General features: G+C 40.8%; 6 protein-coding genes across 6 annotated transcripts; 2 read left to right on the forward strand and 4 right to left on the reverse strand.

The window, feature by feature from the left end:
* Positions 1–125: 125 nt before the first annotated feature.
* On the forward strand, positions 126–4,201 carry LOC137916248 (3-ketoacyl-CoA thiolase, mitochondrial-like). The gene is made up of 10 exons (XM_068759327.1): positions 126–164; positions 403–569; positions 716–844; positions 1,008–1,124; positions 1,551–1,698; positions 1,853–2,028; positions 2,171–2,300; positions 2,948–3,018; positions 3,300–3,454; positions 3,536–4,201. Exons 1-10 carry the CDS (start codon positions 149–151, stop codon positions 3,615–3,617), a joined length of 1,191 nt encoding a protein of 396 aa, XP_068615428.1. The 5' UTR covers positions 126–148; the 3' UTR covers positions 3,618–4,201.
* Positions 4,202–5,621: 1,420 nt separating this feature from the next.
* LOC137916245 (large ribosomal subunit protein eL6-like) lies at positions 5,622–8,262 on the forward strand. The gene is made up of 6 exons (XM_068759323.1): positions 5,622–5,802; positions 5,879–5,977; positions 6,235–6,378; positions 7,649–7,697; positions 7,811–7,995; positions 8,087–8,262. Exons 1-6 carry the CDS (start codon positions 5,641–5,643, stop codon positions 8,237–8,239), a joined length of 792 nt encoding a protein of 263 aa, XP_068615424.1. The 5' UTR covers positions 5,622–5,640; the 3' UTR covers positions 8,240–8,262.
* A 471-nt stretch (positions 8,263–8,733) lies between these two features.
* On the reverse strand, positions 8,734–9,998 carry LOC137916247 (dynein light chain 2, cytoplasmic-like). The gene is made up of 3 exons (XM_068759326.1): positions 9,926–9,998; positions 9,278–9,416; positions 8,734–8,987 (listed from the first exon to the last, which is right to left on the reverse strand). Exons 2-3 carry the CDS (start codon positions 9,407–9,409, stop codon positions 8,850–8,852), a joined length of 270 nt encoding a protein of 89 aa, XP_068615427.1. The 5' UTR covers positions 9,410–9,416; positions 9,926–9,998; the 3' UTR covers positions 8,734–8,849.
* Positions 9,999–11,681: 1,683 nt separating this feature from the next.
* On the reverse strand, positions 11,682–13,701 carry LOC137916240 (dynein light chain 2, cytoplasmic-like). Its single transcript, XM_068759319.1, has 3 exons — positions 13,628–13,701; positions 12,596–12,734; positions 11,682–12,305 (listed from the first exon to the last, which is right to left on the reverse strand). Exons 2-3 carry the CDS (start codon positions 12,725–12,727, stop codon positions 12,168–12,170), a joined length of 270 nt encoding a protein of 89 aa, XP_068615420.1. The 5' UTR covers positions 12,728–12,734; positions 13,628–13,701; the 3' UTR covers positions 11,682–12,167.
* A 565-nt stretch (positions 13,702–14,266) lies between these two features.
* On the reverse strand, positions 14,267–18,509 carry LOC137916239 (DNA polymerase beta-like). The gene is made up of 14 exons (XM_068759318.1): positions 18,356–18,509; positions 17,992–18,049; positions 17,557–17,623; positions 17,145–17,219; positions 16,986–17,044; positions 16,771–16,820; positions 16,613–16,664; positions 16,451–16,505; positions 16,281–16,353; positions 16,113–16,183; positions 15,685–15,771; positions 15,510–15,577; positions 15,078–15,217; positions 14,267–14,947 (listed from the first exon to the last, which is right to left on the reverse strand). Exons 1-14 carry the CDS (start codon positions 18,414–18,416, stop codon positions 14,853–14,855), a joined length of 1,011 nt encoding a protein of 336 aa, XP_068615419.1. The 5' UTR covers positions 18,417–18,509; the 3' UTR covers positions 14,267–14,852.
* Positions 18,510–18,843: 334 nt separating this feature from the next.
* LOC137916250 (enkurin domain-containing protein 1-like) lies at positions 18,844–21,351 on the reverse strand. The gene is made up of 7 exons (XM_068759329.1): positions 21,261–21,351; positions 20,740–20,964; positions 20,354–20,526; positions 20,119–20,274; positions 19,806–19,942; positions 19,542–19,678; positions 18,844–19,004 (listed from the first exon to the last, which is right to left on the reverse strand). Exons 1-7 carry the CDS (start codon positions 21,349–21,351, stop codon positions 18,844–18,846), a joined length of 1,080 nt encoding a protein of 359 aa, XP_068615430.1.
* Positions 21,352–23,900: the final 2,549 nt, after the last annotated feature.

A 23,900-nucleotide genomic window follows, 5' to 3' on the forward strand; every position in this document is an offset into this window, starting at 1 on the left:
TTTGTCGAATCGTGCTCGACGACTAAAAGTTTTGAGTGCGTCACATAATCTGGGTGAAAGGTTGCGCGCGCGCCTTCCAACTTCCAAGATCACTTGAAAGAAAATCTTGTTTCCCGACAGCGGCGGTTTGAAGAATCGGAGCGACATCATGGCTCTCCTCAGAGGTAACGATCACCGTTCGGTTCAGCGGGGAGCAGCCGCTCATGTTGGTGCACGTGAAACTTAGTGATGGAGGTGTGTCGTTTTTAGTGTGTATGTATGATTTATAAAGAATAATAAAAATAACAAAATCATGCTACGACTTTACTTACACCAACAAATTAGCAGCAGATCTTTGTGACGATTCATGACGGGTGGTATGGAGTCCTTGTCAGTGCACTGAAATGCTCTGTTTCCCTATAGGCGTGTTTATAGTAGCAGGAAAACGCACTCCATTCGGAACCTATGGGGGTTTATTAAGGGATCACAGCGCAACAGATCTAGCGGAGCATGCAGCCAAAGCTGCCCTCGCTGCAGGAGGCGTCGCACCAGAACTTGTAAACAGTGTCGTCATGGGGAATGTCATGCAGGTACCTAAAGTCTGTTTGATCTACAACTTAACAACTTGTTTAACTTCTCACACTGACCATCAGATCAAAGCATCCACATTAACACCCGTGTGTGTGAGTAGACAGTTAAATTTTTCCTGCTTCCATTTCTCTTTTTCTGATTTCAGAGCTCAGCTGATGCCCTATATATTGCTCGCCATGTCAGTCTGAGGTGTGGCGTTCCCATCCCAGTGCCGGCTCTCACTGTGAACAGACTGTGTGGATCTGGTTTCCAGTCCATCATCAGTGGTGCTCAGGTAAGCCTTCGCCCCGAAAGCCCAAAACTTTCTACCAGAAGTACAGGTGTTATTTAACCACAGTTTAGTATTAAGTATTAATTAAGTGCTGTATGTGTGTGTTCCTTTGTTCCTTTGTCTTGTTGCTTCGTAAGCAATAACCTGTTATCTGGTGTGTTTGTAGGAGATTTGTCTCAGGGAGTCCGAGGTGGTTCTGTGTGGGGGATCAGAGAGCATGAGTCAGGCCCCATATTCTGTCCGCAACATGCGTTTTGGTACAAAGTTTGGATTCGATCTCAAGGTAGGCATCTGGTTTATATTATCTTTCCTATATTAACTTCAAAATAGAGATAAACGATTGAGATTTGCACATAATCAGTGAGGACTGACCGAGGCTTTAAAATGAAATATCATAATAGAGCATAAATGAAGGTGAGTAAATGATAAATTTAAACCCCCCCCCCATAAATTATGTGAATTTTTGGAAGCATCTCCATCTTCTCTGAACTTAAGTATTAAAAAAAAAAAAATTGCAAATATACCAGCACCCAAGAAAGCCAACATAAAAAGATTGACATATTGAATATCTGTAAAATAATCTGTGCATCCTTACTCCAAACACTTGACGGTGTGTACTCAAAGCTGCGTGATGTCCATCAAAAGAGCTTTTATTCAACTTCTTAAGACTGTGACACAAAGACAACCCGTCTCCATCTCTGCTTGACAGCTCGAGGACACCTTATGGGCAGGTTTAACTGATATGCATATCAAAATCCCGATGGGCATCACAGCAGAAAACCTGGCAGAGAAATATCAGATAACACGAGAAGAGTGTGACAACTATGCGTACCAAACACAACAAAGGTGGAAGGCAGGTAAGAGGGGCTTTCGTTTTCTGATCTGCTCACAGTACACATAGAGGCTGATTATATAAATAAATATTTCCATTCTAAGAAGAGGTGCTTGCGAAGAGATTGTTTAAGACAGTAATAATATTAATATTTAAAAATGTAACTTCTCCATTTACAGCTCATGAGGCTGGTTACTACACAGCAGAAATGGCTCCCATTGATGTGAAAGGTAAGAAGGGCAATGTGTCCATGGCTCAGGACGAACACCCCCGCCCACAGACCACGGTGGAGCAGCTGGCCAAACTTGCTCCCGTCTTCAAGAAGGGAGGGACTGTTACTGCTGCTAATGCTTCTGTGAGTTGAAGTGCCTGCTTTTCAGGATGGGACACCTTTTTCAAAAACTCATCCCAGTAAATGTGGAACGGTAAAAAGATCCAAATTGAACTACGAGTGTTTCTGCTGTTGGAGGAATCCCTGCTCTCGTCTTGGCCTCCAGGGTGTAACTGACGGTGCTGCTGCTGTGGTGGTTGCAAGTGAGGATGCCTTGAAGATACACAAACTCACTCCCCTGGCAAGGATTGTGGCCTATCATGCTTCAGGCTGTGACCCGAGCATTATGGGAATTGGTAAGTGACACGACTGTTTAGTGACATGTAATTTTATTACTCCAAGGAGTTTATGTTTTTGACTGTGTTTTTGTTTGTTTGTTTGTTTATTGTTGGTGGGATTACGGACAAATGTCTTGATGGAACTTGATGGGAAACTTAGATCCCATTAACTTTAGAGAGCGATATGGATACCTGTCTGGATACAGAAAAAATCAGGATTTTCCCATTTACTTATAATGGAGGCTTTTAAAAAAAAATCATGTAACCATCTTGTAAAATATGCATTAAATCCACTCACCAAAAATCAGTCATAAAGGGGTCATTCTTCCAGAAGACATTTTGCATGATAGTGTCTTCTGGAGGAGATAATATTCAATTTTAACATTGAAAACTCCATTTATGAATTCAAAAATCACCTCCGTCAAGAAGGTGATGAATAACTACGGAACTAATGATGTCAATGTGAATTCAGTTGCTAAAGGTATGTTTTATGGTCATTGAATCTAAAAATGTAAATCAAATAAAAATAAGACTATCTATCATTCTTGGTGTGAATCCAATTATGAGGGGAATGCGCTGCTTGGCGGTTCGCGCTTCCCGAGTGCTTTTCTAGTTCCTTCTGAATTAAAAAGAATGAATGAATCAGTTTCCTTAAATCCTCTTAGGTCCTGTTCCAGCCGTCACCGAAGCTCTTAAAAAAGCTGGTCTGACCCTCAACGACATGGATCTTGTGGAGGTTTGCTCGCAATCTATAGCTAATAAAACTGTAATATGTAAAATACAGTACTCCAAGGTTGAAATTGTAACTCACAGATTACTGTAAACATTGCACAATACAAAGTTTATACTGTGTCTGTGTATATCATCATTTTTGGAACAATATACAGCAGTATATTTCACGTTTTACCAAATGGAACATATTGAACATTGACCAGAGGTATAAAGTAATTTACAGCCGAAATAACTGCCTCACATTTGTCCTAAGGATACAAAACTACATTATTTATTTGACTCCAGGTGAATGAGGCTTTTGCCCCTCAGTACCTTGCTGTTGCTAAGGCTCTTGGTCTGGATCCAGAGAAAAGCAACGTTAACGGTGGAGCTATCGCCATTGGACATCCTCTTGGTGCCTCTGGAACACGCATCACTGCCCACCTGGTTCATGAGCTCAGGTAAAGGAGAAGCGCAGCATGTCGGGGGGGATGTTTTCTCTCTCTAGCAGCTGTGAATAGTGAATGTTCTTTTTCTGTCAGGCGACGAGGAGGCAAGTATGCGGTTGGCTCCGCCTGCATTGGTGGAGGTCAGGGAGTTGCCATCATCCTGGAAAGTTGCTAACTGAAGAATCTGCTGACATGAACGATTCCTGTACAAGAATGTCTCGTACCTCCATCAAATCCTGTGGCATAAAAAAATGACGTTTGTACATGCTGCAACTTTTTACTTTATCATTCAAGTGATTTTAAAGCACCACTGTTAACCTTTTTTGAGGCACACAGAATGTATTTTTTGGCTGCTAATTCTGGTTACTTGATTCAGTCTCTTTATTTGAATATGCAGTCAGTCCAGTGATAACTCCAAAGCCTTGTCAAAGCTTATCGGTGCAAATTGTTTAGAATAGAAATGGAAAGAAAAGAAATCCTTTATTTTCATTGTCTAGCAGGTACACAATGAGATTTGGAGCATCTGGTGCTTTGATTATACACAATAAGCAGCAATAACAACAACATTGTAGTGCTTTTACCAAGGTGCAAGAGACTGTTCATGTATTTGCTTTCATTCAAATTCAGAGTTATAACTATTCAAATATGTAGCACACTGTTACTAATTTTTTATTTGGCTGTAATAAAGTTTCAATAAACTGGTGTCACATAAAATGATCTCGAACAATCAATTGTCATCTGTAAGCGATGCCAGAAAATACACTCATAAATATAAAGACACTACATTTGTGATGGTCATAATAAATGCCCACTGAGTCATCATTTCTCTACTACAATACATATTCAAGATTATTTCCAAGTATATACACAGCTGGCCTCATAACTGCTGACCACATCTGGCTTCTCCAGGTTGAGACCAGATGGTGGAGGCAACGGTTGCGTTTCACTATTTTTCAAGAGAAGTTGCGTTCTTGTTATTATATTTACCAAGTTCCTTATTCCTTTCAACATTAATCTCTAAGAAACTTATTTGGCACAAGATCTTTGTAGATGCTTCTCTTCCACAGTATCTCCTTCTGTCAATAACACATCCAAGACCACATGATCTGCATATTTAAACAGGTCTGTTGATCAATGTGATGCTCATTAGTGTAAAACTAAAAATGTACAGGAAATAATACATTTCAACTTTCAACTCGTGACGAATTGGAGCAACAACAAAAGTGTTGCATTCATATTTTATTAGTGCATGCCTGACCTGAAGCGGCTCCTGAAGAACCTGATTAACATTTTCGTGGCAAAAATGTGCCTGAAAATACATTCCAGAAAAATTGCGCAACATTTTGAGAATTATCAATCGTTTGAAATAACGGTAGCATTGATTTTATTCATTAACAGTAAGAAATGAAACGCAGGGCAGGACGTCATTACGTCGACGTCAGCGTGCGACGTCCTTAAACACGTCACGTCCCGGATGTCGCTCTTTTTTTCACAGCAGAGGTAAGACGTCCTTGCCTTCGTGTTACTGTAGGAATAGAATCTGTTTTCATCTGCGTTAGTGAAGGGAAATATAATAAGGAAGTATCAGGATGCGAGTCCGCATATGTAGGCGATGCTGCATCCGTCGCCATTACCGCCGTTTACGCGAGATGTCACCAATAATGACCATTTTGATGTCGCGGTCGTCCGAGGCCGGCTAGCTAGCTAGCTTAGCATCCGTAGACAGCACAATCTCAGTTTTATAAGCCTGATGCGTTTTCTCCTGTCCCCCCCCCCCCCCCCGTTATTGTCGGTTTGTCATCGACGCATTTTACTTTAAAAGAAGGAAGTTACCACAATCCTGGGTATAAAGAGTAAACCGCTGTGTGCGGTGTGCTAAGTGGTAGCAAGCGGCTCGTTGACATGTCTGCGGCGATGGGGGTGGCTGTAGTGGGTTAGCACGATGTTAGTAATAGTTAATGGTTCCGGGGCCTTTATTAATAACTAACGGAACATTTATTTTTGCTGATAAGTACTTTTACAGAGACTAACTATTAATTAGAGACTAATTAATTCTATTTTTATTCCACATGTACAGCCTGCGTTGTGTAGTTGATGCCGAAATGTTGTTTGTGTTGTGTTCAAGATTGGCAATTCCAAATTAAAATGGAAAGAATAGACGACATTTTACACTATTCTAATAACTTTTTCGTTGTCAGATGGCAGAGGGAGACAAAAAGGGAGACAAAAAGGTTGTCAGGAAGAAGAAGCATGCGAGCCGGAACCCCGTTCTGGCCAGGGGCATCGGACGCTTCTCCCGCTCCGTCATGTACGCTCGCAGGGCCATGTACAAGTGGAAGAGCAGGACCACCAAGACGAAGGTGGGGCCACATTCGGGGTTCCCGTATAACATGTGCGTGGTGATGTGTATATAGCTAACGGTGGCGTTGTCTTAAGGTTGAGAAAAAGATCAAGGAGAAACCTCGGGCCACGGTTGTGAAGACTGTTGGAGGAGATAAGAATGGAGGCACGCGTGTTGTCAAGCTGCGCAAGATGGTGAGTGTTGTGTATATTTTTTACCAGATCATTATCACTTTGAGTTCTGCGACTGTATATGCCTTTGTGGCAGTAGGGGTGGGGCTTGTGTATTGATTACTGAGATTTACGTGTTGAAAATGTTGAGTGCAAATTGTCTGCGTAGTTTTAATCAGCAAATTCCAGCACAGCTGACCTTCGGCGATAGTCTTTGCCGTTGAAAATGTGACTAACCTAAAATTGTAATGTCTGATGCATGTTTCACATTTCTACCGTAGCCCCGTTATTACCCCACAGAGGATGTTCCTCGTAAACTGAAGAGCCATGGCAAGAAGCCCTTCTGCCAACATAAGAGGAATCTCCGTGCTTCCATCACGCCAGGAACTGTCCTTGTTCTCCTCACGGGTCGCCACCGTGGAAAGGTGAGATGAAATTAGGTTACACGGCCCTCCTGAACAGGACTTTGGGTTTTAATCACAAATATAATGACCATGTTACGATATACGATAAACATGTTCATAAATATTTGTGTGTACACTGTTGTGTGCCGAAAATGGTCCCCAGGGTTAGCAGTGATAATTTATTACTCCACAATGAAGCGCAGTAGCGTTTACCTTAAGTAGAAAGATGGGCCTGAAGTGTTCATTGGCCATTCCATTTTTTCTGGAATGAAAATGTAACAAAAGATCCATTTTAAAATATCCACTTTTATAATCAAAATGAACACTGAGGCATGTTTGTGAAATGTGCAGTTGGAAAGAACGAAAGGGCAAGACAGATGGATTTCAGTGTTCTGTTTCTATCCAAGTCTTCAGATGGGTAGTTGTCAAAACAATGTTGATTTACAGCTGCTGAACAAAAGTATTTGTTTAAAAATCCCCGGAGCCTTAAATCACTCTGGAGTCGCCTTAACATTGACGTGAACATGTCGCCTCCGCCGGCGCCCATCTTGAGTTTGAGTGTTCACGTAAGGCGCTGACTGGTACTATTCTCAGGTTTCAAACATGGACTTGTCTTTCTTATACTAAACTGCTTCGCGTACACAGTACACGTGGTTTCAAAGGATGTTTGCCTGGAAAGTCGGCGGTGCAATGTTTTTCTGTGTGGAAACGATTCACACCCTCAGTACCAAAGCGCCCCCCCCCCTCCCACTCGAGTGCTGCATGGACGGGTTGTAAAAGCAGGCAATTTCACCCACACTCACTGAGGCTGGCCTACGTTTTGTAGCTATGAAACTGACGGGCAAGGAGCTCTCTCAAATAACAAGGTGCTTTAAAACAAGTCTTATTGCTGGAAGAGGAGACGGCATCGGGTATTTTTGTGCAGGCACTGATCCCAAGCAGATTTCCTTAAATGGTGTAACAGCCTGGCAAGAAATGCATTTCTCTTATCCTGCTACATGAGGCCGTGCATTATCACGCTGCAAACAATAGATGGGGGGGGTCCAAGCTCAAGACCCTGTCATCGCACCTGCTGATTTAAACTGCAATCATGCTCACTAATGGATATCTACATTAATTTATGATCTTAAAGATTGAATTTACTGCAGGCATTGTACTCCGTTTGAACAATGCAAACAGAAATGCTTGAGTAGCTTCAGTGGGTGCTTATGAATGGATTGCTGCAGTAGCTTTGTTTGCAAACCCCCCAGTAGAGGAGCTTCCTAACGATGCTTCGTTTTTATTTGTTCAGCGTGTGGTGTTCCTGAAGCAGCTCTCGAGCGGTCTTCTGCTGGTTACTGGTAAGAATCACTGGTTTGATTACTCCGCATTTAAATGCGATGGATATCTGTAAATCAGGGCAGATGATTGATTCTTTCTGACGTGTTTTAATATACGCATTGTGTACTTCTAGGTCCTCTTGCCTTGAACAGAGTCCCTCTGCGCAGGGCTCACCAGAAGTTTGTCATTGCCACCAACACCCAAATTGACATATCTGGTATGAAGGTTCCCAAAACTCTGAACGATGCCTACTTCAAGAAGAAGAAGCTGAGGAGGCCCCGTCACCAGGAGGGAGAGATCTTTGATACAGAAAAAGAGGTGAATTTGGATTCACTGTGCATCTCTGCCGTTCCACTGCGATTTATGATTCATGCTTCACTGGATGTCGTCTCCTTGTACCCGATTGCAGAAGTACCAGCTGACGGCGCAGAGGAAGGAGGACCAGAAAACTGTCGATGCTCTGCTCCTGCCCCGCATCAAGAAAATCCCCCAGATGAAGGGATACCTCCGCTCTTCCTTCTGCCTGTCGAATGGTGTCTACCCACACAAGCTGGTTTTCTAAGTGTAATAAAGAGTACCACAGTCTTCATTTGTGCCTTAAATGTGTCTAGCGTGGACCTTTCTACAGTTTGTCATGGAATAGGTCGTATCTCCAGTATGTTGTGGGGTGATGTAGCTATTGCTCTGTCAATATATATTTTGATTCTCAAGCTTAGAGCGTCTGGAATTGGAGGATGGGCTGGGTGTTTTCCTGAGATCTGTTTTTCTAATTTCCACCATTCAATTTTGCCAGTTCCGTTCTCAGGATGCTCCTAATATACATATTGCTACGGTTTCAGCTACAGACACTAGACTAGATCGGCTTTTCATCGTTTGAAATTCTGTCTCACTTTGGAGATACTTGCTTCCAAATCGGCCGCTTTCTCATGTGAGGATTAAATGAAGGGCCCTGCAGAAGTTAAGTGCAGGTGAGCCCTGTCCTGTAGGCAGATAACGATCTTCACGTGCATCAAAAAAATTAGCTCAATGAAATGACCACACAGGGAATTGGACCCTAGCAACATTCTTTAATTAAAAAATGACAAGTCTAATATAACAACAAAAATAAATACAGTTCGTATCTTCAGTCAAGCATTTGATGAGTCAGTCGGGTTCTGCTGTGAAAGCCTCCATCAGCCAGACTTGAAGAGCAGAATGGCCACCTGACCCAGGTAGAAGTAGATGAAATGCTTGGTCTCGTGAGTCACGTAGCTGCCGAAGTTCCTCCCGACGATGCAGTGCCAGGTTGGATTGTATTTCTTGTCAAACTCCTGTATGGGACATAAACACATCGTGTGTCAAACGAGACGTCTGGAAGTGTTGATATTCTGTCACATGTTCTACTTGAACATTACTAATGCTTTTCCTCAAAACGGACAAAGAGCAAGAACCACGCCAGCGCCCCCTCTACACTATGGAGAGAGAAACATGCCAATGTGGCCTCTGGACGGTCGTTTCAAGAGGAACGCATTTCCTCAGACCGGATCTAATAGTTATTCGGTTTCGCTGACTAATCATCGGGTTAAAGCTGCATTTAAGCGAATGCAAGTTGTTGCGTCACCTTTTTGATGAACGCAGCGATGTCTTTCTCGATGTTGTATTTGTCCAGGGCCTGAGTGGCACACTCCACAGCGTCCTGCTGCATTTCCTCCGACATGTCGGCATTTTTTATCACCGCCTTCTTTTCGGCCATGTTTGCTCTAGGAAACCAAACACAGCAGAGGGATTCATCATTTTCATACACTCGACTCCTCACATCGACGGATGTGTGGAGATCATGGCCGTCGAGTTTAAGAACGAACATTACATAAATGAATTAGCCATTTCTACAAGCGTTGCATAACAAGTTCCATCAGCGGCAGCCGTACTGGATGCTCTTGCGTAGTTACTATGGATACAGGATATCTGAGCTGCTAGTCATCATTTTACCCGAGGTTTATACGTGATTGGAAAACGGAGCCACATTTATGCAACGAACCTGCGCAGAAAGGACCCCCCATTATCAATATAACCCCCGACTCTCATAACATTTGAATGATTACGCTTCAGCTATCTGACGTATGGTATCATAGCAACCGACATTATCATTCTTGTACTGAAGTGCAATAAACAGCTATTCATTAATTTCAAAAGACAAAGAATTAACATCTCACAGTAAACCCAAATGTGTCGGCTTCGACAGAACTGGCTAACCTATTATTGGATTTACCTTTCAATCTCCTGTAAACCGGTAGTTTCGCGGTAACGAGCCAAACGCTGCAGGAACGACAACTCCCGCGAAGTGGTTGACTCAAAAGTAATGTGGGTGTGTTCCGTTGGAGCCTGCTGCCTTCACGTTTTCTTATTGGCGGATGAAATTCCACAATGTGCCGTCATTGGCTCCTTCAGACCCATCTTTCCGGTTTTTCTGCTTGCATTTTGTATCAACCCATCATGCTTTGCGAAAGTATTATTGCCGTGGTAACCCCTGTAAACAATTATTGATACGCCTGTGTGACAATAGCGTCATGGCGGATATTTTTTTAAATTTAACATAGCTGTATTGTTTGTGCGCTATGAAGCAGGCAATAAAATATATCTTCCGTTTTAAAATGTAAACTACATACTGTAAAACCAGACAAGAGGACATGATTGAACAATCTATGACCACAAATCAATCAATGATAAACATTTGTTGTACAACTTTATATATTACCTTTTTAAAAACGTATATTTAAAGCGTTTCAATTTCAAAAGGACAAATTATATGTACAAGGACATGTATAACAGACGTAGTCAGAGGATATGGAAATCATAAAAGCCTGAAACTCTATTAGCTAGTATATTTAGTTATGAACTGGACAAAATAATATTTTATTTGCTTTGCTTCACACACAAATACGAAATATATCCAATACTGTATACACAACTTTAAATAGTAAATTTATGGGCACATGTTTTTGTGAAGTTAAAATACCCATCCTGCTCTGAAATCAATTTTTTACAAGGGAACTGTTGGTATAGTAGTGCATTAAACATCCCCTTTAACTTGTCAATGTTTCTGATCATGCTTTCCCCCAACTTAGCAAACATGAATCTATGATTATGAACGTCATTGTCCATGTGAAATGTCTACTTCAATGAAAAATCAACTTCTGACTAGTGTAAAGTAAACATTGGACCAGGAATGCTTTCCAAAGCACTGATGACCAAACTCATGTGTGTAACTTGCTCCTTTAAAAGTGGATCTTCAAAGAGCAAATGTCTCCAGAAAACTATTGGCGCCCCGCTCCTTCCCCGCATCATGAAAATTCCCTAGATGAAAGGGTACCTTCACCCTTCCTACGGCGGTGTCATCAGCAGATTTGATAAGTGCTTGTAATAAGTGATGTAATCCCTGCCACATTTTTACCGTTTTATTTCCAGGGAAGTGCACCTTTTATTTTCCTTTTGCAGGTCTCTTTATCGCCGCGCCCCCGAAGGTTAACTCTGGTCACACTCTACATGGGACGTCCCTGAACCTGACATTTGAGGGGTGTCTGGACTCCACTGGCCATCCACGGTTTGATTATTCTCTTGGAGAAAATTCAATAATTCTTCCACATTTTCAGTAGATCACATAATTAGCCTCATTTAATCTTTGGTGAAATTATTGTCATTTGGTCAATTTGCATAAGAACAAAATTGGGTTTCCAGCAGTGGGGACACATTTCATGTCCATGGCTATATCTGGTAATTTACAAGCCTCAAATAGCAGCATCTTGATATTTTTGACTGGAAAAGATTTAAATCCTATAACTACATTCAGCTTTACAGGGTTGAAGATATTTCAAGGTATTCCGTAAATATGTGGAATGGGCTACCATTGATATATATATATATACACACACACACATATACATGTCAATGCATCCGCAACCAGCAGGAGTATAATGGATTAAAAATATTAGTTCAATGAAATGACCACACAAGGAAAGGGACCCCGACAGAGTCAAAGATATGCTGTAATTAAAAAAAACAACAAGTCTAATACAACAACAAAAATAATAAATATATTTAGGCCAAAATGCATTGATATGGGATGTAGCCTTCCTTCTGTCCCTGGGTGGTTTGTTCGTTCCTCCTTCCTTCGCCGGAAAAACAGAAACCCCACCAACCTTCCAACCTGCCACCAGAGGACGCTTTAACCAAGCGAACCCTGCCAAACTTCACCACATTTTCGCAAAGCTTTGCATTTACATGCTTAATGAACGGCAGGTTTGACGAACATTAAATATCAAACTATTGTACATACTGCGTAAAATAATCCCGCAATAGGATGCTTCACAGAATGCGCGCGTGTTCGAAATTCAATGTGCTTGTCATCACTGGGAGGACCAGTTCCATGCCTGCGATCATCTGTTTTGGTGACGCCATCACGCATTGCATCTTTGTTGTCTCGCTTGTACACTGATCTCATGCCGACTGTTCCGTCAGCCAGACTTGAAGAGCAGAATGGCCACCTGACCCAGGTAGAAGTAGATGAAATGCTTGGTCTCGTGAGTCACGTAGCTGCCGAAGTTCCTCCCGACGATGCAGTGCCAGGTTGGATTGTATTTCTTGTCAAACTCCTGTATGGGACATAAACACATCGTGTATCAAACGAGACGTCTGGAAGTGTTGATATTCTGTCACATGTTCTACTTGAGCATTACTAATGCTTTTCCTCAAAACGGGCAAAGAGCAAGAACCACGCTAGCGCCCCCTCTACACTATGGAGAGAGAAACATGCCAATGTGGCCTCCGGACGGTCGTTTCAAGAGGAACACATTTCCTCAGACTGGATCTAATAGTTATTCGATTTCGCTGACTAATCATCGGGTTAAAGCTGCATTTAAGCGAATGCAAGTTGTTGCGTCACCTTTTTGATGAACGCAGCGATGTCTTTCTCGATGTTGTATTTGTCCAGGGCCTGAGTGGCACACTCCACAGCGTCCTGCTGCATTTCCTCCGACATGTCGGCATTTTTTATCACCGCCTTCTTTTCGGCCATGTTTGCTCTAGGAAACCAAACACAGCAGAGGGATTCATCATTTTCATACGCTGGCAGTGCAATCGACTCTAGAACCATAAAACTCCAGTCCTCACATCGATGGACTAAATTGAAATGGTACGCGTGGAGATCATGACGGTCGAGTTATAGACGTTTAAGAACGAAGAACAAAACAGTGACGAACATCACATAACAAATGAACTAGCCATTTCTACGAGTGTTGCATGAGAAGCTCCATCAGCGGCAGCCTTGCTGGATGCTCTTGCCTAGTTACTATGGATACAGGATATCTGAGCTGCTAGACGTTTATACATGATTAGAAAATAGAACCACATTTACGCGACGAACCTGCGCAAAAAGACCCCCCCCCCCACAACATAACCCTCCACCCATAACATTTGAATGGACTACACTTTAGCTATCTGACTATGGGATCAAAGGAACTGACACTTCAACACACGCCTATGCAGAGATTGTTTTCCTTCTGTTTTGGTTCATTCTTGTACTGAAGCTGTGATAACTAACTTTTCATTGATAGACAAAAAAAACGAATAAATCACCATCTCACAGTAAACCTTGATATTGTAGTTTCGACAGAACTAACTGATATTCTATTGAAATACTGATTATATTATTGAAATTATTGAGTATGAAATTGTATTTTTTTTACGTTTATTTGCAACATAAAGTGACACAAGTTGTGATGCATCCTACCTTCAAGTTACAGTGAAGCGTAAGTGTTGATGCTACACATAATATCACAGGCAAGCTAGCCCGTGATGCACCTGCTCAAAGCTCCTTTAGCTTCGCTCTTTTCAGAAGGAAAGGTGCCCGTGCATACAATCTCAGCACAAATAGGTATTTACAAGATAACGGGAAACAAATCATGATGCCTCTTACCTCCAAGTCACAGGTCAGCGTAGCTAGCAAGAAACAAACGCCTCAAAAACGCCAACTCCTCGAAGGGATTCACTCAAAAGCAATGTGGGCGCGCGGCCGCCGGAGACTGCCGCCTTCACGTTTACTTATTGGCTGCTGAAATTCAATAGGGCTATGTCATTGGCTCCTTCAGACCCATCTTTACGGGTTTTCTGCTTGCATTTTGTTTCAACCCATCATGCCTTGCGTAACTATTATTGCCGAGGTGTAATTATTATTTTAATTATATTAAAATAGCTTTATTGTTTTGTGTGCAAAAAATACAATAAACTAGATTTACGATTAAATTGAATGTACATACTACTGTTAAACAAACAGGACGTGATACAACAATGACGAGGAAAATGTTTAAAACGTAAAACGAAATATATATTTAAGATACGAAATATAGCCCAATGCTGTAAGCACAACGTTGAATAATAATTTTAAGGGCACATGTGATGTTATCTTGTGGCATTCAGAAAAAGATAATACTTTCCCTTAAAACATTTCTTTAAAGTATATTTTCAAATACAAAAACGTTCCACTTTAATTGATTGCTCTCTGTTAGTTCTATAATTCTGTACAGTGAAACTTGGAATGCTCAAGAAGCAAAAAATATTGGAGTGGAGCACTTTATTCATTTTTCAGAAGACTACGAAAACAAATTCACATTTTAAATGTTATTTTTTAGACATGCAAAAAGGTGATAATAGCCCAAGTCAACCCACAGAATTCCACTTCCCCAAAATACTTCAAACTGAATCAATGTCCTATTACTATTAAAATGCGTTGCCAAAATACTAAATTTCCTAAGTAACTTTACACCATGTATCCACTGAAAAATGTCCCCTGAAGTTACTGTAGACGCTATAACATCCAGAGCCAACACAGATTTGATTCATCATAATCCTTTTTGGAACATCAAGTATTAAAAACACAGGTATAAAATAAATAAATGTTGCGCATGGCATATAAATGTGTTTTAAAAAATGACCCCAAAATCTCCTGAAGTTATATTTAAGTTATGTAGTACACAGTATATATTTCAAAGATAAGTTTCACTAATGGGGAAGATTTCAGTTTAAGATGGGAAAACTCGATATCAGTTACTTTCAGGGCTGTTTTCAGCAACAAGGTTGGCTGACATTAAAGAACGACACACTAACACACGTTCAGGACAGATATAACTGTAAATTGTTGTATCTCATTGGCTGCGATCCTTTGGCTCTCTGTATTTGTAGTGAATGTATTCAAAGATGTCTTGTTCACAATCCACAAACAGAGGCTCCCCTGCCACACCTATAACAGTGTCAAATACAAAAACAGCTGATGTTAAAATCTGAAAGCATGAATCATTAGTTACCGATTGGTGAAAGAAATCAGGAACACAGGTCAGCAAGTTCACGGATTGTATCTGATCGAGTCTCACCGGTGACTCCGAGCGGTCGGATGGTGTACTCGTTAAGTGTGAAGCCTTTCTCCAAAGCATGAGTTCTCATGCTTTTGTTGAAGATATCGCTTCCGGTGAAATACAGAACTCCACAGTAGTATTGGTCCTTGGGAATTAACCTTGTTAATGGACAAAGGTCAGACAGCAAGACAATACAGTTGATTAGAAAAGATAACATATAAAAAGTGTAGGTTAACTTTATAATTTTGTTTGTATGCAAATGGACCTGTTTGGTGTTAGATAGAATCTTTTAAATGAGATCACAGATTGTTTTGAGAAAGGATGAGAATATTTTGGCAACACGATGAGCTTCTGTCTGCTAACTCAGTCCATGCTTTATGACATAAATATGTATTAAATGCCTCAACTGTGAAAGTAGAATCGCAGTAATCACAGAATACAGCACGGTACCTGATATCAATACGCCTGTGAAGAAATTCCCCCTCATCTTCATCGCTCTGCTGCAGCTGGCAGACTCCCTGGAAAAAAACACATCACAGTCACACACTATAGTTTTGGAACCGTTACCAAACCAACCATGTTCCACACAAAGCTGAGCATGAGACAGCAGAAATAGATACCTTACCATGAACTTCGTTTCTCCTTTGGACAGTGTGTTGGTCACAAATCCAATGGACTCAAAATGATCAACAACTGCGTGGAGGAGCTTGGGCTAGAAAAAAGATTCATTCATTCATTCATTTTCTTCCACATTTCCACTCCAGCAACTGGAGTTGCTGGAGCCTATCCCGGCTTGCAATTGGCCGAGAGACGGGGTACACCCCGAATGCATATCCAGCACACAGAGGGGCAACACAGAGACAGACAACCAGTCATGCATACACTCACACCCTATGGACAATTTGGAGTCATCAATTCACCTAAATTGGATGTTTTTGGAGGTGTGAGGAAACCAGAGAACCCAGAGAAAACTCACGCAAAGTTAAATCAAACAGGAGTCGATGGCAACACAAGAATATACATGTATATGAATACAGCTGAAACAAATCTTACCTGCTTTGCAGTTTCAGAGGTGTAGTCTGGATGCGTCAGCAATATATCAATATCACCACTCGATGCAGCGCCTGGAAATTATAAACATGTAAACCAATAAAAGGAGACCCAGACTTTGAACGCCGATCAATAAATGAGCATCAACTGTCATCATTTTTGAGATTATACCTCTCCTGTAGCTTCCACAGATAGTGCCGATATATTCTGTGCCAATCTTCTTTAACTCGTCAATGATAAGTGTCTAAATAAAGAACACAGTGAAAACACACACAAACACCCGCAGGATTTAAGAAAACTGAAAATAAAGGTAACGATAGCAGATAAATAATAATCATCACCTCCATCATTTCCATTTCAGCTCGTGGTATCCTCTTCTCAAATTCCTCAAAGTACCTTAAGGTAACAAAATAATCCATTAAATAAGACTCAAGTATCAATAAAGAAAGACAGAGGATACTGAAGGAGATCTTTATAAAGAACATTTGGTCAGACAAACTTACTTGAGTCCAATCTGTTGATGATGATTTAGCTTGTCTTCAATCTTTTTCAGATCTAAGAATTAATTGTAAAAAAAAAAAAAAAATTGATCATATAATGAAAGGCTGACATTAAATAAAATATGTGAGCAATTGTTATGGGAGTCAATGGTGAAACAAACCGTCCAATGTCTTCACCCCTTCATCAAAAAACTTCCTGGCAGCCGCTGGGCTAAATTCAAGATCAGAGGATGCTGTTAGTTAAATGCAGTGCATAGAGTTGATCTATTGCCCCCCAAAGATGTCAGCTCCTGCTGGTAATCCAGTACATTTCAATGCGTCACTTTGTCTTTCAGTTACATTTGATCAGCTACTATTAGTAATAATTAATACATACCCAATTCCAGTAACTCTGGTGAGAAAGTTGATCGAAGAGCTGGTGTCATCATTTCTAATCTGAAATATGAAAGTGGCACATCAGTCTGGTAGGGCAGTAAAACAAAGCGAATATGAACTAGATAAACTGTGGCATCAATAATGTTGCCCCAAGAATCACCTTTTCCAGTTTCCGTAGTTTTCCAGTTTGGAGGAACTCATCAATCTTTTCTGCTATTTTTGCTCCAACACCATCCTGTTGAAATGTGAAAACAAGCATTACGGTAGTGAACAGTGTGACCTATAGTACAGATTGAAGCTACAGCAGAGGGAATCCCTCAACACACAACTACATCCACCCGAGCACATTAGTGGCAGGAAAGCGTGACAGTTATCTTCAGATTAAAAGTAGTAACGACCGAGTCATCTGTCCTCGCAGATGTTAAATATCACTAAAACATCTATTCACAATGAAAAGCGGCTCTAATGATACAAAGGTTTCACATGCATATGGATATATGTCACCAGCCCAAGTGTTCACATTTGTATTGAGAATTAACAGATTTTTATGAACTGAATTGAAGTGCAGATACCAGTTTCTTGGCCTCTTCACCATTTTTGATTTTGTTAGGGTATTTGGCAATGGCAGACGCTGCTTTCCTAGATGGGAAACAAAATCTAAATTATTTGTTTTACATATATATTTATTATTATTATAACACAGACAAGAATTACATGTAAAATATGTTAAATTCATGGAGCAACTTAATGATACATAACATAATAACAATTTAATCGTACTGTTTAAGTTATCCGACAAGGACCTGTCCTATTGTTAACACCAAATATATTCTGCACCAAGTCTGGTAAAGATGACTGCTGTCAACAATCCTGTAATAAAACCTGTACTTAAGCTTTATTTAACCAGGTAAGCTAATTGAGAATAACTTAGTGTTGCATTATATGGAATTATTGTGCGTGCACAGATGTATGTATACAGTACACCTATTAAAGCTCCAGACGCTTACCTGTAAGCATTGTACTTGTGTATCGCCCTGTTGACATTTTTCTCATAATTGGCCAACTCTGGAAACAGAAAATGGACACTTAAATGTATTTAAGACTACCTCCTGTAGTTTATTATCACAACATAACTTCCAGCAATAAACTGCCAACTCAGCTGATGCTATTTAAATAGAACAGCAGCAATGTAATCGTCAGAACAGAGAATTTAAGATTTTAGAGTCACGCAAACCAGATGGAAAACACAAATGAAACAAACTTCAAAACAATTTACGAATACTAAAAGTTTAGTTATTTGGAAGCACCAGTAAAACGCCATAGCTACAGTCAAGCTATATTTAGCTAAACTCAACCGCCTGCCTCACATACCGACAAGAAAGTCTGTTATTCCCTCATTTAAAGACTCCTGTGGCGCTTTTCTCTTGCTCATTGCAGACTTGATAATATCTCCCTTAAATAAACGGTCTTACGTCCATGTATTAAATGTTACGGCTTGTGTTTCGCCTGTTCCCGAACGAGACCTTTAGCTTTAGCAATCGAGCAGAACAATGACTACAACATCCGACGGGGGAGGGGGAGGGGCGTAAACGTCACACATACGCACCGAGCAGCGTGACGACTTCTTCGTTTAGTTAAATAGCGGTCGGCAACTTGCGTTTAAGGCGTGTTACCGCCACCTGATTACGTGTCCATGTTTTACTCTAGTTCTGCCGTGGCAAAAATAGTTAAATAAGGATCTGAGTCAAACAGGAGTTGTCTTTGTCTATTTTATTATCGAAGCTTCGAGTGCTCAGCAGTATGCAACAAACAATGCAGGTTAGAAAATAAAAATGTATATTGCTAAACCAGCAGATGTGTTAAGAGTCTATTTTTATATAAACTTTGTCCCTGGAGAATATCTTAATGGCCTCTTCGATTTCAGAAAGTCTACAATCAAGATGAGCATGGCGAGACTTGACACTCAGGCTGTCCGCTTTGAGAGGGAGAGACAGCAGCTCGGACACCAGTGAACGCTGGGCTGAGGACGAAAACAAGAATTAGGAAAGAAAACATAAAAGCAAATAGAAACATTATTTAAATGAATGAATGTTTCTCTGGATCTGGATGACATTATTGAGTGTAGATGTGAAATCCTTAAAATCCTTGCAACTGCAATTTGAGAGACATTTTGTTCTTAAATTGTTGCTGTATTTGCACAAACTGATTTTCACACAGTGGTGAACCTCAGTTCAAGGATGCCTCTGTCAGCGTCGATCCAACCAACTGCTTCACCTTTGGAATAATCCAATCTGATCCAAATCCAATCCGACCCTCCCAGTCTTTTTTTAGACTTTTCACCGGTGTAAAATTCAGAATAAGCATATATTTACAAAACTCAATTTGCTGAAGTACAACAATTGTATTTGTACTGTTGTGTTTTCAACTAAAATAAATAAATAAGAAATGTTCACATTCAGTTTTATTATTGCTTTATATAATTCCCCAAGTCGTGGTTGTACTTTGCAGATATCGTCATCATACATATTTTAAGGGCACAAATAAAAACGCAACATACTCTGTTTGAGTGACTTCAGGGTTTCCTGTCTCTTATTCTCAGGCATTAGGCAGTGCCCAGCTGGGGCTGTAGGATCGGGTGCATTCCTCCTCCTCTCCTCCTCCTTTTTATGCCACTGCTTCTTCCTTTCCTCAAGGCTGATTGCGTGTCAAAGTGTGAATAAAAGGGACAGGCGAACAATGTCAAGATCAATCTGTGGTACATTACATGTTTTACTCTTGACTGTACGGTATGCAGATAAGACATGGCATATGGGGTACTCACTACTGAGGCACCTGTCCCTTGACTGCACTGGGTACAGGCTCATCTCTGAGGGTTGTCAATGACTGGGACCGACGCATCACAGTTTTTCCTGCCGCTCGGGCATTATGTTTTATGAAGTCAATGGACTGCCCTTGCACCTGTAACTGTACAGATCCATGCAAAACAATGTAAGGTACTAAAACAAAAAGGAAGCATTGCAGGATTCTTCTAGTGTGAGGAAAGTGGATATTGATGCAATTTCTTCCACAAATAAACAAGGTGGCATAATGTTGTGTGCTTATCAATAAGTAAATAGTATTTTGGCAATTCTCACTTGCAAATTCTGGTCCTGGGTAGAGTGGAAAGACGCAGAGCGTTTCAAGGCTTGAGGAGACGTTTTGGCGTGGGGTCTCGGTTGGGCAGTGGAGCCACCATTGGAGTGGGATTTCAGAAAATTCTGACATTGTGGTTTAGCAACGGAACAAGAAACCTGCATGAAAGAGACTGGATTAGACGTAAGACAGAGGAAATATATTTAATAGAAAATAATTAATGGACATAATCCTGACCTGTAGCTGCATCACCACCTTTGATGGGACATTCAGGTATTTAGAGGACGTCCAAAGAGCTTTGACTGGAACTGCACGTGTCTGAGCTCTTGCAGCCTCCTGGTCTTTACAGCGTCTTTGGATTTCCCTGAGCCGACGCAAATTCTCTTTTCCAAAGTCGTGTACTCGTTGTTCTGAGGAGGAACACCAAAATGTTGTCAAAACTGCCCCCTCATTTTATTCATGGTTATAGTGTCTAACATTCTATCTAATAAATATATATATATTCATTCACTGTGCTCTGTCAAAATCAAACTTAGAACCGAGAGGATATACTGGTATACAATTTAAGGCCAAACAGACCTGCTCCTTTTTGAACAGCACAAATTGAAATCAATCACACTTACTCTGCTTGGGCAAAGGGGTGATTGGGAGACTGTCTTGTTTAATTAATTCACCAACTACTCCTCTCTGTCCTCGATCCAGAATATGGGAGGCATTATGACCAATCCTGGGGCGCTGGGGTGGGATACGAGCACTGTAGCAGCCAGGGTGCAACACTGGATCTGGTGCAACTGGACCTGACAGCAGGGCCAAAGATCCATCGTGATTTCCCTCCAAACGGCCACGAGCTGTACAGGAAGTAGAAAAATAAACAAGGTCACTTGTGGCAAGTGCTCAGTTCATGCACAATGAGTTTCCCAAACATTCAAACTTATTTATTAAAAAAAACATGTTAAATAAATAAATAGAATAGTATTTTCCATCATATATTGGGGCCTCATTTAACAGTCATGGTCTGATTCAAGAAAACTCAAAATAGCTCCAACAGTTCTTGCTAATGTGATATTTAAACAAATTGGTATACATCCCAAAGTCCCTGTTAAATAGCAAAGACTGTTTGAGAAGGTCTTCGGCAGCGTCTCACCTGAAGCCGGCCTGGTCGCTTTGTAGTATTGAGGAAACAGAGAAGGATCGGGCGGTATTGGCCCAGATATTAACGAAGGTCCTTCACACATCTGAAGAAAAAGTTACTGTATCAGCTGTGGGACACAATCAACATCAAATACAGACATTTCAAATTGATAAAGTGAACTTTAGTGTTACTAGCAACAAACAAATAACAAATGACCCACTGATTTACTTAGACCTGCAGAAGCAGGGCGTAATAATTCAGCACTTGTGGGCAAAATATGAATTATTATAGACCAAATAGCAAAATGCTATCCTAATACCATTGTGCAGTTGCTTTAACTTTATGTTTTGATCAGTAATTAGTGAGCTGCGTGATGACATTGAAGCTGTAACACTTGAATAAATTCATTAATACATCTTTTTAATAAAGCAATGCGTATCTCATAAAGGTCGGACTACAGACATTAAAGACATTTCGCAATGTCTTAAATCGATCCAACAAATGCAAATAGTGAACACAATGACGTGGTTTAGCCAACCTTTCTGTCGTCCTGTCGATCAGTTGAGGATTTGTTATTCACGCGGATTAATGACGCTTCGCGCGGCACCAACACAAGTTTCAGCAATGCTCACCATGGCAACGGCGCAGCCGCGCACGAGACTGGACGTGACGACGTCATTTCCCTCAGTCCCAAACGAAACGAGTGTTTATCACGGAAACACTCGAGAGTTATTGTTGGTTTGTCGTGACGTCAACATTAATATTGTGGTAAATATCGATGTGAACGCCAAGGTCTCATGTAAAACTCATTAAAGTTATTTTCATGTCTGACTCCTCCCTCAGACAGAGGTCCGATTTGCGCATGCGCAGTCTGTTGCTGTCGTCTCCGCTGTTCTGAGCAGTCCTGCAAAACTGCGCGCTCTGACCCGTAAACACAGGTGAGAAACAGCAAATGTTATAAACCTTTTCTCAAAAACATATTCTGCGTTTGTCTGCAGCGTTAACTTGTGAGGACGTCGCTTGAGTTCCAGTGAATCATATGAGGGTGTGCGCTCTGTAAGTTTTCGGCCAGATTGTAACGCCAGCCCAGGCCTGTACAAAACATTTATTTATTGAGCAGTCTTCTCCTAAAACAGAACTTTCCTGACATGTGAGTTTGTAAAATGTGATGCATAAGAGTGCACGAATGGTCTCCAATTCTTTTTAAAAGTTGGGAAATAATAGTAATAATAATAGTAGTTCTGTGCAACAGCCATAATATATACAGTATTCTAAAAAAGATAAGAAAGTGATTGTATTTACTATTTATATTTATAAAGTTCGCTGTTGCATTGTGGGTAACTTTATAGTAGGCCACAACACAGATGACAATAGAAACTAGACGTAGACAAATTAAAATACACCAAGAGTGACAGTTACCCGCTATGTTCATTAAAACAGCCAAAACACTTCCTTCATAATTAAAAAAAAGGGAATGCTTTGTTCTGTCTTTGGTTTTCATACATTACTGGAGTTTTTATTTTATTTTAACTCAAATCGGTTAGAATAGAATAGCACTTTATTGTCATTACACACGGTGATGCAATGAAATTAAGCAGGCCCTGCACAGTGCAAAAAACAATAAAGGTGCAAATCTGTTAACACTAAATCACAGAAATTGTGTTTGATTGTCAACAATCCTTGCTTGTGTGGTTGCTATTTCACATTCTTCTGATTGGCATCATTTTGATCTTTTGAGATCAGTCACATCTGTTATCTCAAAGTATCTCATCAGAAAGTTCAAGTGTAATTTGCATATGAGTAGAGTGTAGTGAGGTACAAGGAAACATACATATTTAGAGGGGCTTTAATAGACTAACCCACAGCGGGCACATGTTGTAGTCGCGTGTGCTGCAGTGTTGGGTTCACCTGAGCTATATTTATACCCAAGTGGTGAGACTCAGGGATGAAGGCAACGGGGTCAGGGTGAAAAAGGGGCTGCGTGGTGAGCAGGTGGAGGGTTTCATCATCCAGAAGATGTGTCTGTTGCATGAGATGACAAAGGCGGTGCAGATGTTGCATGTGGCCAGCAAAATGTCAGCCAGCTGGCGAGCAGTCGCTCAAAAAGATGAACAGAAGTGCTGAGAGAGCAGAAATGGGCTGGGCTTTTTATGATCACACCAAGATGGAGAAAAACAGAACATGTTGTTTCTCATATCTTACCGTGGGTGGTTTGGTCCTCAAGCTCTGGGCTTCGTTGGTCAAAGTTGATGTTACATGCATTCGTGCACCAATCGGTGTATAGCAACATTTAATTTTAATACGATGACAAATGTAAGATGACTTGTTTAGTTTCCAGGTATGAAAACATTCCCACAGACTGATGAAGCTAAAGAGTTTGTGCTAAAACTGATGTTTTGATGATGACGGTGTTAAAACAATGGGAACGGTGTGGCTTCCAGAGCGAACCCTGTAAAGAACTGTCGCCTGGATTTGAGTGCGTTTCAGTTTTAACTCATTCAGTCCCAGCGGTTTTTGCTCATTTTGTCCTATTTCTTAAGACCCACAGAATATTATGTACTACGACTATGCAAGCACCGAACCAACCAAATGAAAGATTAAAGTCTCTTTAATCAAGAAAAAGGGTGAGGGTTAAACAAAAAGTGCATTTTT

The sequence above is a fragment of the Brachionichthys hirsutus genome, unplaced genomic scaffold, assembly GCF_040956055.1.
Source record: "Brachionichthys hirsutus isolate HB-005 unplaced genomic scaffold, CSIRO-AGI_Bhir_v1 contig_1321, whole genome shotgun sequence".
NCBI lineage: Eukaryota > Metazoa > Chordata > Actinopteri > Lophiiformes > Brachionichthyidae > Brachionichthys > Brachionichthys hirsutus.